The sequence below is a fragment of the Prionailurus bengalensis genome, chromosome B2 (assembly GCF_016509475.1).
Source record: "Prionailurus bengalensis isolate Pbe53 chromosome B2, Fcat_Pben_1.1_paternal_pri, whole genome shotgun sequence".
In the NCBI taxonomy this organism is placed as follows: domain Eukaryota; kingdom Metazoa; phylum Chordata; class Mammalia; order Carnivora; family Felidae; genus Prionailurus; species Prionailurus bengalensis.
The window spans coordinates 28,771,251-28,785,334 of NC_057349.1; the positions used below are offsets into that span (position 1 = coordinate 28,771,251).

The 14,084-nt window shown below is 39.5% G+C and overlaps 1 protein-coding gene across 3 annotated transcripts in view; it reads right to left on the bottom strand.

Annotated features, from left to right (window-relative positions):
- The window catches only part of DUSP22 (dual specificity phosphatase 22), a 71,408-nt gene that overhangs the window by 40,686 nt on the left and 16,638 nt on the right, over nucleotides 1-14,084 (bottom strand). For all 3 annotated transcript variants that reach the window (XM_043590972.1, XM_043590973.1, XM_043590971.1), the window contains exon 3: nucleotides 7,563-7,645. In XM_043590972.1, coding sequence (XP_043446907.1) covers nucleotides 7,563-7,645 — 83 coding nt within the window. The remainder of the gene's footprint in view (nucleotides 1-7,562; nucleotides 7,646-14,084) is intronic.

Below are 14,084 nucleotides of genomic sequence, written 5' to 3' on the forward strand. Positions count from 1 at the left end.
TATATTGTAGATATTATTTTACAACTTGCTTATTTTGCTTAACAATTAACTTTTTCCTGTGTATACCTATAAACCTTTCTCTTTTTGAATTGCTGCAGAGTATTTCTTAACATGGTTGTATCATAATTGATTACTATCCTTCTGCTGAATGTGTGGGTTGGCTCCAATTTTTTGCCATTACAAACAGAGCTGCAGTGAACATCGTTGCCCATACCTCTGTGAGTACAAGATAAAACACGTGGCTTTCATTAATTACCTATCCTCCTAGGAGAAATGTGTCCTATAGCTCCTGTGACTTGAAGGTCATGGGCAGGGTGGGCCCTTGGGTCCTGAAAACTGAGGACCAACATGGATACCAGGTAGAAAGGCAGAGCTGGGGGTGACACCCTGCAAGTGTGCTTATGTGGCTGCCAAAGGAAGACCACGGGCAATGAGGATCTTCCTCATGAGCCAGAACACAAGCCCCTATGCTTGAATGTTCTCTCAGCTTTTCATGATCTGGCTATTAAGTCCTTGAAGTCTGAGACAATGCCTCAACCAACTCTGCCTGTACTTCAAGCATACTGCCTTGGGTATGGCAAACCTTCGAATTGATCATTCACTGTCTGTGTCTTAAAATGTACTTTCCTCCTTGTAGGACAAAGCTTCTAATGCAAACCAAAGGTGGCTAAAGGATCCTTAAGAGATCAATCAGAACATCATAGAAGTATCACAGGGAATTCTTGGTTATAATAACTTAGCAAAAGATAATTCTGAACTAGAGTCCATAAGAACTCCATAAAACAGTACATCTAACTTTTGCTATCACTTACTGACAAGTGAGTAACACAACAAACAAACCACATAAATGAGGCTACACTGCATTAAACAGATCCTCTGGCTTCACTTATAACTCATGGTTAATAAATCATTCTTGGCACAGCTCTTCTTTCACACCTCTCAATGAACTATAAATGATCAAAGACCTGATTTCCCACTTTGGAATGGAGTTGAAAATGCATGTGGCTCTCAGTTCATCAGTAAGTGTCTGCATAGGGACTCCTGTGTACCAGACCCAGGTTGAGTACTGGAGACACCAAAGAAATCTCAGTGTAGTACTTGCCTGCAGTAGGCCTGAAGCCAGCTGAGGAGCCTGGACACAGTAAAGAGTTAGATATCAAACAGAGATTAAATAGCCATTTGATAGACTACAGAGGCTGTCACAGAGTGTATACAATTCACAACCCAGCTCAGAGTATAAACTACAAATATTACAGAAAAAAGGGAAGAAGTCCTGAGGTTGGAGGAAACTGGGAGTGTCCTTCTCAGAAGGAGAGCTGGGGCCAAGCTGTGAGGAAGGGTAGGGCTTGAGCAGGCAATAGCGTAGAAGAAAGAAGAGCATATAGAAGTTTCTTAAACTTTAAATGCCACTTAACACCTTGTCTCTGGTTTGATTTACACTTGGGAAACCAACTTAACTTTTGAGGTAGTGAAATGAGGAGGGTCACCAGACAGACATGTAGCAGACAACCAAGGTACATCAAGGAGCCCCTCAGTCCGCCAACACCACTGTCCAAGTAGACTGAATATCTCACCTTGGTGAGAGTTTCCTCAAAGTAAGTGGGTAATGAAGACAGCAGTACAGACATATAGATAACAAGAAGTATCAGAACCAGAAGATGTGGCCAACTATAAACAAAACTAACAATATGAAATTGTGAGCATGGGCACCTCAAAAAATGTCTTTAGTGTTAAAGGAAATATAAAACAGAACCACCAAGAATAAATGTCTTTTATGAAAACATCTTATTCTTAAAAAAAAGAAAACAAAAAAACCCTTAAGTGGTTCAAAGTATAAAAGCCAAAACTTAAAATGGAAAGAATACATATCCATGCTGAACTCAAGCGCAAAAAACCTACCTGGTATACATAAAATACCCTGGTTTGACTATATGCATATAAACCACTGTTTTTTTTCTAGTTAATCCTAAAATATAAATCATTTAAAAATTAAAATTATTTGGAGGATTAGTTAAGCAAAGGAATGAGAATACTTTTTAAAGCATTTTTGTTAATAGCAAAAAATAGTTTTGTTTCCTGCAGGTGCTCTGGTTAAGTACACAGAATGAAAAATGAAACAACCTCTGAAATTTTTACATTAGAAAGATAGAGTTCTGTTTCTTTTTTCAGGGGAAGGGAGAAATCTTTCATTGCTCAATATTACTTCCTTAGCACCTATAAACAATATGGGGTTCCTGATATGAAAAAAACACCATCTTTGTGACAGGAGTTTTCACTACCCCTCAAATCTAGAGCAATCAGTAGACACTGAAGACACAGCTCACTGATAAGGAAACACTCCAGAAAAAGCAATCAACTCCCCAACCAAGTCCTACACATAGAAATAGACAAAGGGGTTTTTCCGCCTTCAATATTTAAATTACAGGTCTGGACTTAACTTCTGTTTGAAATTAATGAATGTGGCAATGATTTTCCCCCTGGCCCTGCCACTTGCTAACAGGTGATGTGAGCAAGTCACCAGGTCTGATTATGCTATGAAGGAACCAGAACACTGCCATCCACCTTGTTGGGCTCTCAGTCTTTTTGGAGGATTGAAAGAGATTGGTATGACTGTCATGGAATCAGAGCTCTACCAAAAGTCATGTCTTGGGACTACCAGCTTCCTCCTGGCTGGAATGCAACAGACCAGATTTTTCAAATTCTTATCATCTCCAAAAACCCAGTCAAATGCCTGGTCAACTGCAAATGTCTCCAGATTCATGTGGCAGAGGAAAAACCTTGTTCTCTGATCTTCATTGGCCTCTGTTCCTACTTGATTCCTAGTACTAAGGGCCTACCCTGAGCCAGAGCTCTTCCTCCACTGGACTTAATTATTACTGGTATTTATAAAATACCCATAATATATATCTTGTTTACACTCTAAGGGCTTCATTGGGGAAAATACTGGGATTAATTCCTTCTGTTATCTCCAGCATCTGTCCCAGGGCCTGGCATGTAGCAGGAGTTGAATCAATCAGTCAATCAATCAATCACTCCCTGCCTTCAAAGGCAAGAACGGTTTGAAAAAGAAACTCAACAGTGTGAGGACAGCATTCACAGCAAATAAAACAAAAAAAAAATTGCCAATTAAAAGTAATGAAGAATAGAACTCTGTGCTGGTGGCAGTATTGGAAAACAGGAACTTTCATACATTGCCAGTAAAGGCACAAATGGTATAACCCTTTCCAAAGCATATGTGGCAATATCTACTAATATTGCTTGCAGATTCAGAAGCATCAGTCCTGCAAGGAGAGGACCAAGGCAGTAAGGCACTCTGGGGAAATCTCTGGCTTGGGAAAGAAGATCCAGGTTCCTATTAAGCTACACAGACCAACTATGGGATTGTGGGCAAGTCCCTTCATGTCTCCAAACTTTAGCTTCTTTGTCTACACAATGTAGAATCAAAGTAAGTGATCTCTGGGACCCTGTTCATCTGGGATTCCTATGTCAAACACAGAAAAAGTAGGCATAGAAATGGAGTCAGAGCTCTTCAGAATTGTAGATGTTAATTTAGGGCTGACTCAAGTGAATATATAGGCCCCCAAGTTTCTACTGTTTCTTAGAATCATCATCCCAGAAAATCTACTCCTCAGATACTCTTCTGGAGAAAAAGAAATTGGGGCTTTGGACCTCTTTATCTTGGCTGACCACCTTGCCTCATGGTTCAAAAGATAAATAAACCTTGTCTCATCCACCGAAGAAGCACCAAAGACCACCTGGTTTTACTAGATGACCAGAGGTGAGGTGAGGCCCAGCCCCTCCACCCTGAGAACAGCACCTTTTATTCTTTCATTTCTTTTCTGCCTTTGGATTGTTAGAAAGAGTACAACACCCTAACATTATATTGGGAAACCCTTCTAAAAAGTACCTAAATAATAGAGAATCACATCTAATTTAACTGAAATCAACCAAATCACAAGTTCCTTAAAAGTCCTTCCTAAAGTAAAATCAATAAATGCATAACTAAAGATGTCTTTAGCATATTCATGAGGCTTTTCATGGCAGATGCACCAGAATGGTCACTGGTCAGGTGTTACAACAGGTTACAAATCATTATGACCACGGAAGATGTAACAAGCACTAAAACTATGCAATCTTCCATCCTACCAATATTAGGTTCTCACCACAATCTATATTAAGGCAGCCCCATTTGGTAATAAGATCGGGTTTAGCACCCTTTCCCTGATCACAGTCACCTTAGCTTACTAGCTGTGTAAGCATCCCTCTGAACAAGTGCTCACCCAGAAAGCTCACCCTGGACTCTAATGGCCAGCAGACCCCTTTCCTGAGTCCTCCTTAATCTAAATGTCCATGACTCTATACAGCAGAAAATAGTGCCATGGGATGTTATTAGATAGTGTGTTACATAAGCAGGCGCGCGCGCGCGCGCGCACACACACACACACACACACACACACACACACACTGGTTCCCTGTTTAGAAAGATTGATAAGTGTGTATCTTCAATGCAGAACTTGAGAGCTTTTAATAAATATGTGGATCTTCCAGAGGAGCCAATAGTGTGCTAAATTCCCTAAACTTCTTTATTTTTTGCAAAGTGTCACATCCCAGGGCTATTGTTCAACAATCTACCCTTTTAGAATCTTCACAAAGCCCTTGACCTATGAGCTCTGTACTAGAAACCATATTGCACAATATGACTACCCTCTTTCACTTAGCTTCCATTACAATAAGAGCATACGTAAAGATTATAAAAGCCTTTGATACTTGATGCTAAGCACCAATTGCTTTTAAACCCATTCAAACATTTGTTGGAAATGAACGAAAGAAGTATTTACAGTGTAGTGGCTACATGGCAGCAGGGCTTGGAAACTCCTGCATGGAATTAGTAGCACTGAAACCCTTCCGATTTTCAATAATAACAACCTTGCCACTCCCAGACCAGCTCCAGACTAGTGTTGCCCAGAGTAAGTTAGGGGCCATTCAATAAACATGCATGGCTTTGAAGATTTCAGATCACGAAGGAGGTCCCAGCTGTCTCGTCTCCTATGCCTTATCCCTTCACCTTATATTAGGGCTTCTTACCAGTTTGGGGTTCAACTTATTGCAGTTGCTTGGCTCTGCACACAACCTGCCCTCTCACTTTCATCCCTGCTCTACTCTCCAATGATCAAGGCTAGCATAACACAGAGCTGCTGAAGAATAAAATCCATCCCTCAATTTACCAACTCCAAACAATTTCCCTGATTCATCTCAGGCTGGGTAAGATCATGGCTTCTGGAACTGAATTTACAATTTAAGACACAAGAGTCCCTTTATGCACCAGGCAGAGAGCTAAACAAAGTTCTGCAACTTCTGGGACTCTAGTGAATCTCCTGTATCCCAGTAACTTAATGTGAGCACATGAGTTAAAATAACTTTTGGTGACTGAGTCTTCCCACTTGTACTGAGAGACTACTGTTTTAATTTTTTTATAGGAATGTATTTATTAATTAACTGTGAAGTTAAAACTGAACAAAATAAGAGGAGAAACATTAAAGTATATTATGCCATAAAATGATGTTCTAACTCTTAATGAATATTAAATCACAGGAAAGTACTTATTATCAAGCTGAGGTAAATAACAGCATTCAAAGACTACAATAGGATGTCGCTAAATACAAGCCACCTCTAAAGAAAAGGCACAGAATTTCTCTTTTTTTTTTTTTTTCCCCAAGCCAGTCCTTATAGACTGAGGTAAGGGAATGAAAAAGAATACTGATGGGGAAACACAGTTTTCCCACAGCTCTGAGGTTTTTACACAAAGAGTGTCTCTTTATATTGGGTTATAATCCAACCTGTTTAACTTTCTAGCCCTTTGTTTCCCACATGTAATGTGGGGGAGATTGGACAAAAAAGGTCCAGAGCTTTTTTATTTCTAACGTGCGGGTCTTGGTTCTGGACAGAAGTTACAATGAACAGATTTAAGGGCCGTGTTCACGCATGGCAATGTGTTCCATTATATGGAGTATAAAGTAGTGAGGCAGGCCCGGAGGATGAGAGTGGAAAGAACATCTATGTAATTTATTAAAATAAAGGAAACCTCAAGCCTCATCTTGTGATTTAAGAGGAAGTCAATCATGACCAGTTTGTGTTTAACTTATTATCTTGACCATAGCTTGGCTATATTTTAAATATAAAACTATTGTTGACAGATGAAGAAACAGAGTAGCTATTTTCAAAGGAACTGTTAATCTCCAAAAAATGATGTGCTGTTGTTTTGTTTTCAATAAAATCATGCTGCAACACAAATTATAGCACCTTAACAAAAAACCAGAGCTGAAACAACAGAAGGAAGTATGAACTCACAGATCTGGAGAAGTGAACAGAGGTTTGTTCACCATCAATGGTTCTCTGGTACTATAACATTTAATAGAATTACTTATTATAACATGTTCTCATGTCTTTACACTAACTGAAATCTGGCAGCTCTAATTGATAAGGAAAATAAATTTAAAATAAAAGGTATGTTACCTGCTCTTGCATAATGTGAATTTAAATGAAAACAGCTTGAACTAGGATTATTTCTTCCAGAACAAGTAACCCCTCCCCTTCCAATACCCCATCCTAAAATAGAAGAACACCTATGGGTCACAACCACACATGTATTATTTTCTTAAAAAAAAAAAAAAAAGGTAACTTGGGCTCTGTCAAGGCTAAAAAATAGAAGTAGATTTTACTCCTGTCCAACAGCTCAAACCATCCATTAGGGTAAAATTGAAGATGTGAAGGTGCTTTTGGAATTAGTGTACAGGCAGACACACCCTGTTTACTCGAAAACCTAAGCCATAACAAGAGCTTCTACACTGATAGTCCCTGTACCAGAAGCCCTGGAAAATCTCCAGTGACAATTTATCTTCCATTGTCTTTTGTCCTTAAATGTAAATGGTAGATAATTGAGCTCAAATGGGAAAAAAAAAAAAATCAGGAAATGAGCAGGCTGAATTTTTTTGGATTCTAAAGCTAAGGATAATATTGAAAACAAAGCAAACAGGGGCGCCTGGGTGGCTCAGTCGGTTGAGCGTCTGACTTCAGCTCAGGTCATGATCTCACGGTTCGTGAGTTTGAGCCCCACTTCAGGCTATGTGCTGACAGCTCAGAGTCTGGAGCCTGCTTCAGATTCTGTGTGTCTCTCTCTCTGCCCCTCCCCCGCTTGCTTGTGCACACATGCTCTCTCAAAAATAAATAAACATTAAAAAAAAATTTTTTTTTAAAGAATGCAAATGAGTTTTAAATGTCTTTAACATCTAGAGGTAAATGCGGCATCAACTTATTCTTTGGTATTTAGCGAAGAAAGCCAAGCTAGCAATGTAGCAGGAGTATAATCAGAAAAATACATTCTTCTGCCATGCCACAGACAGGGCATAGACACAAATATGGCCTGGAAACAAAATTAATATGCCCACAGGTACACAACATGAATAGGGGCACATGGAGTCAGAGAGAAGGTAGTTGCCTTCACTAATGTCCTATGCACTCCCAGGAAACACAAATAAAGATAAATGCACGTAGCTCTCCCTTACCTCCAACATAGGCCTGGCACTATCGTGGACAGACAGAATATGTGTCACCTTGTTCTTGCTCAATTGCTCTGCATCTCTGGCATCTGTCATAGAAGAAAGAACATGAGCATTTTATTCTTCTCTGCAAATGAATTAATCCTAAAGTTTAGCCAGGAAAAAATACAATATGACCTGCATATTTCTTTCTTGAAACTTCATAATTGGCCATACCCAATCTAGAATAATCTATATCTAGGAAAATTTAGGAATTGCTTTAATGTATTTTGCAGATAACTAAACTTATTTGTGATTGGCAGATTTTTTTGATACAAAGTGGTCACCTAAAACTTGAAATATATTTAGATTTATGTAGATTTATATTTATATTTAGAATCATGTAATCATGATTGTTGCTGTTTAAGGGAAGTGAAACTATGAGGTCATTTCATAGTTGCTATTTGTTAAATTGTAGACCCTCAGGTTGGTCTTATATGAAATATTAACTATAAAGTTGTTTAATATGTATTAATATTTAAAAATTACCTCTTAATAATTAATAATCTAAGTTACAATCAAATACAAAAGAGCCACTCACTATGTAACATATAGGAATCTGCTAGGGGTGACTTTACCCTGATGTTAAAGGCAGAGATGGGTTTAAATGCAGATAAGGGGGCGCCTGAATGGCGCAGTCGGTTGAGCGTCCGACTTCAGCCAGGGCACGATCTCGCGGTCCGTGAGTTCGAGCCCCACGTCGGGCTCTGGGCTGATGGCTCGGAGCCTGGAGCCTGTTTCCGATTCTGTGTCTCCCTCGCTCTCTGCCCCTCCCCCGTTCATGCTCTGTCTCTCTCTGTCCCCAAAATAAATAAACGTTGAAAAAAAAATATTAAAAAAAATAATAATAAATGCAGATAAGACTGTGTTTTACACCTACAATTCACTTCAGGGTCAAAGTAAAAATGGAACATTTTCTGGAAATCTCAAACAGAATTGTCCATAAGTTACCAGCTGGTTATTAAATTATTTGCGTATGAAACTAGGGAAACACCAAATTGCATTCTCTTCTAATGCTCCTATCTAATGCTGTAGAAGAAAGACTGAATGAATATCCTCAAGTTGGAACCCTTCTGCTAACCTACAAAACGGGTCCACCAAGAAACAGCTCCCCCTATGCCCATGTCCTGACCTGGGACAAGCTTTTTTAAATGACACAGAGTAAAATGATAGAAAGTTAAAAAAGACTGAAAGCCAAATGTTTTTCATGTTTCTGGAAAATATTAATGATATGGGAAAATGCTTTGGATATAATGTTAAGCAGAGTGTAAATGCAGGTACCAAACAATAAGTAGAATATGAGCTCAATTTATAAAAGCATGATAAAGACAAACACATATATGGAAAAATTGCTACAAGGAATTAGCTCTAATACTGATAATCTTGAAAATATGGAATTACTGTGTTTTAATTTTTTTTTATATATTTTTTTGTTTTTTTGGGTTTTTTTGGTATACTCAACATAACTGGTTCTGAAAACTTAACATGTCTATGAACTATCTGGGGGGCTTGTTCGGGGCTCCAATTTAGTTCAAGGTCTATGGCAAGGCTGAGGAATCTGCAGTTTTCATAAGTCTTGATGATTATGTAGAGACTGAAACACTTTCATAAACATTTTGCACTTTCATAAACATGCACCACTTTATAAAGTCAGAAAAGAATTCTTTAAAAGTAATACTAAAATGCTGGTTTTAAGGTTTTCTTCATCAATCAACCATCTCCAGTTTCAAATTCAGATTTACACAGCAGCCATCTACACCAAACATAGGGGGATTCAATTCCAAACACCATCCCCCACTCTGCCCCCAACTATCGCAAGTTTTGGCATCAGTGAGTTTGAATTAAATAGGAACTAGAATCATTTAGGATCTCACTGGCAGTCAGCTTCCACATTCTCACCAACATGCAATTTTTCCAATCACCACCAGTATGTATGTTTTAGCCAAGTGGTAAAGCAAGATCAAGCTAGAGCTTTGGGTGCTCACAGAAGAGCCCAGACAAGGTGGGACAATACAGGGTGGGACAATACAGAGCAGCTGGTGGAGTGCTTCAAAGCAGCCTCCTGACACTCTAGGGCAGGATCTTCTGGATTCTGATTCTGCCCAGACTTTGAATTTTACATATTTGTTTAAATATACTTTTTCCTTTTTTAAAAAATAGCTTTCCTTGAGATAATTTACATGCTACAAATTCACCCTTTTAAAGTATATGATTCAATGGTTTTTAGTATATTCAGAGTTTTTGAACCATCACTGCAATCTAACTTTTTTTAGACATTTTTTTAAAGTTTATTTCTTTGTTTTGAGAGAAAGTGAATAAGAGCAGGGGAGGGGCAAAGAGGGAGAGAGAGAATCCCAAGCAGGCTCCTCACTGATGACACAGAGCCTGATGCAGGGCTCAAACTCATAAGCTATGAGGTCATGACCTGAGCCAAAATCAAGAGTCGGACACTTAACCAACCAAGCCACCCAGGTGCCTCTGCAATCTAACTTTAAAACATTTTCATTACCTCATAAATATACTTTTATAACACAAATTAAAATAAACAAAAAATGTGGTTTGGTAATAAAAGTATGCTGTTTTGAATACAGAGAACCACTTGACACCACATATGAGACAACAGATTGTTGGGCTCTAAAGAAAGGAGAAGCAACTCTTAGACAATAATGTTCCTTTTGTTTTGTGCTCCTTTCTGTTTTATTATAGTGCCGTCTGTACTGATACACCACTCTGGGATTACCTTATTCCATAAGCACATGCTCTAACTATTTGAGAGTACATAAAGTGCCTAACCAATACTTTTGGATGATGACATCGGAACTCTTACTCTTTAGGACTACAAATTATTGATGGTTCTGGATGACTACTTACAACCATAGGCACTGTGGTAACAAGCTGTGAATGCAGCTGTAAGACATGACCATGGGGTTATCAGCCCACTCACATGCATATGAAGTTTCACACCAGCTCTCCTTGGGCACAAAATCAAAAGAGTGGAACTTAGTCCTTTGCTGCTCAAACCAGAGTCTGTCAAGCAGCAGCATGGCATCACCTGGGAACCTGCTGGAAATGCAGACTCCCAGGCCCACTACCTAACTACATGATCAGAACATGCATCTGAATAAGAACCCCAGAAGACTGTGTGCCCGTACATATGGAGCTTTGCAGGGCCTCCAGGGAGTGAGCTATGACTTGGTGCCAATGATGTCCCTTCCCCACTGTAGCATGCCATTTTAATGCCATTTCTAAGCCAGAAAACAACTCACAGCCACTTGCAATCACAAATGTAACATTATTAATGCAATAGCATTAATAATGCCAACTGGATGATTACAAGTTAGAATTCCCATGGAAAAAAATCTAGAAGAATATACACTGACCATGGTTACCCTGGGATGTAGAGTTTGGGGAAGTTTTCACTCTATTTAACATATTTCTATCACATTTGGATTTTGAAAGTTTTTATTTTATTTTGACTGATGAGCCTACATTACTTTTATAATCAGGAAAAGAAAACTTAAAAAAAACACTACTCACAAAATTCAACATAAATTACATTAATAAGTAAAACAGTCAATCCTTCATTGGTAGAACAGCTAACTATGTTCTTTTCCTCTCTCTCTCAACATCTCCCCTGACCCCTGGACTCTTGCCCACTCTTGCTACCTGCTTCTGTTTACCCCCCTGAGGCTTCATGTGGACTTCAGAAGAAGCAAATGTCATTTTTACATAGTGGGAGCACTGAAATAGAAACACCTACCTGATCTTTCTCCTTTGCCGTTACACATTCCCTCAGCAGAAGATCCCATCTATCACTGGTAAGACCTTGCTAAGGGAACATGTGGATTCCTGAAAGATGCTGTCTTCAAAAGGTAAAGTGGCAGCCACATGCTTCCTTAAGGAAGGGGAATTAGTGCTCTAGATCTTATACTGATACAGAAGATGAACAGGGGTAACCAGTCCTAAGATGTGAAAAAGGCCAGAGTGGCCATGGGAAATAAGCTAGTCCATCAAAGTCAAGCAGAATTGTCTCTAATTGTCTTTGATTTTATTTAAAAATTAACAAAAATATATTGGAAGAAGCACTAGAAAATAACACCATTATCACAAGCACTCTAGAGAAACAGATATTTGGCAGGAAAGAACTTCTTTGATAATGCCTTTCCAATACTCAGAGTACCTGCTACACTGATTTGTGGACTCAAAAGCATGGCCATGCAGGATGAGTGAGCGAAGAGGAGAGCGAAGGTCTCTGTTTTAAAAGGGCCCAATTCCCTCTGCTCTGACCCTGATCCCCAAGCCATGTTCTGAGTCATTTCCCAAACACCTTTTGCCTTCCAAGTTGAGAATCTGCTCAGTGGTGGGTAAGTGATTCTGATCTGTTTTGTAGTTCTACTTCCCACTGTGAAATTTAATGAATTCAATTCATTTAATGAATGAATGATTCATTAATGAAATTGAATGAATTTCATAAATGAAATTTAATGAATACAAATTATTGTATGTCACAATAACTTCTAGAGTTATAAATTAGCTGTTAGTGAGTTCAACTTTTAAGTGGATACATTTCCAACCTGGGCTGAGGGCCAAAATGGGGCAGTTCCTACCTATTCCCTTCTTTACTAAATGTGGGCTCTAACATTTATTGGTGTTGACCTTGGGCAAGTTTTTCTATGCCTCACTTTTGTCACCTTTAAAGTGGGAAAATGGTTAGAGTACCACCTCAAAGGGCTGCTGGAAATACTAAATGATATGCTTAGAATAGTGTTTGGCTGACATGTAGTAAATGTCATCATTGCCATCATTATTATTATCATTAGGACCAGATTAAGTTTCAAGGCCGCAGTATGGGCTTCAATCTCCATTACCACTGAATGTTTCCAAATACATGCTTATTTCGAAGACATCTGAATTCTAGCTCTTGCTCTACCACCTGATGCTCATCACTCACCATCTGATTCTCTTAGGCTCAGTTAACAGCAGATTACACCAAAGATCAGTGTTCACCAGGTCAGCCTTATCTGAACAACTGGGGAACTACCACTGGGAACCATGGCCACTCTCACTGGCAGACGCAGAACAAAGGCTCTGAGACCTCAAGCATGTCTCGATGTACATAACCAGCACACACATAAGGTGTGAGCTTATTTCCCACATTTCTAGAAGTTTGTGGACACCTTCAAACAAGGACATGTCCTCTGTCAGTTCACATCCACTTTGGGATCTGCCAAATTGTGAAGCAGCAGATAACCCTAGCCTCTTGTCCTGGAGCTCCTCGTCAAGCTTCTACTCCTGCCTTCCCTCTTAGCTTCTAGGCAGAGTCAGCTTTCAGCAAAGACACCTCAACTGAGAGAACCTCATCGAAGACCAGACTCCAGAAGCTGGGTTGGTTTGTGGGTTTTTCTCTAGGTAGAAAAATCACCAGGTGTTGGAAAACCATTTGTGATTCATTGCAAAGTTAAAAAAGAAAAAGGAGGAAGTTTCTGGGTGACATGTAAAGGATCACACTGGAAGGAAGGAAGGAAGGAAGGAAGGAAGGAAGGAAGGAAGGAAGGAAGGAAAGGTAAGGAAAGGAAGAGAGGCAAAAGAGATGGGGGAGTGAAGGAGGGGGGGAAGGAGCCAGGACAGGAGACCATTCAATGATTGGATTGAAGAGACCACAGTCATTAGAACCAAGGCCTGAGTAGCAGTGCCAATCCATGCTGTAAAACAATGAAGATCTCTCAGAAAGGCAAAAAAAAAAAAAATTCCATTAATTTTTCTTTCTACGTTTTTGTATTGGTTGTTGTGTTACAGTAGGCATGTGTTATTTGTAGTTTAAAAAGAGAAGAACATGACAAATGAGACATCATACTAAAGCACCTATGACAGCTGGATTCACTTTCCAGGAGCAGACATGATCCTTTCACCTTGGTCTTCCACCCTTACTAGCTAACAATGATCAATGCTTACTGTGCACCTACCATGGCATCGGTGCTGTATGAGCTCTATCTCCTTTCCACAACATCCTGAAATAAGTGTATGGTTCCTATTCCACAGATAGAGAGGGCAAGAACAGCCTGACACTTGCTGACCAGTTATGTGCCAGACACTGAATGGAGTGTATCAGCTGCACTGTCTAGTTCATCCTTATCACAGCCCCCTTGGTGTCTAGGCTGTGTAATGTGTCAGGGTCACATCTGGCTCGTGTGCGGTGGGGGTAACCAGATTCCAAGGCAGACTGCCTCACAGCTTCTCTCCATGGTAGGACCTGCTCCCCTGTTCTGTACCTGCTCCTCTTGACTTTGAACCACTGAGGACCAAAATGTACATTCACGTCAGACTCCCAGCACAGTGCCACACACATTAGGTACTTGCAAAATGTTTATGAAATTACTGAATTAATTCACAGGCAACTGTATGGAGAGCAACACTTCCTTCCAACCTCTTGTCCATTCACTGTATCATTATTCCTTTGTTTTAGATAAGCCTTACACTTGGTAAGTGTTA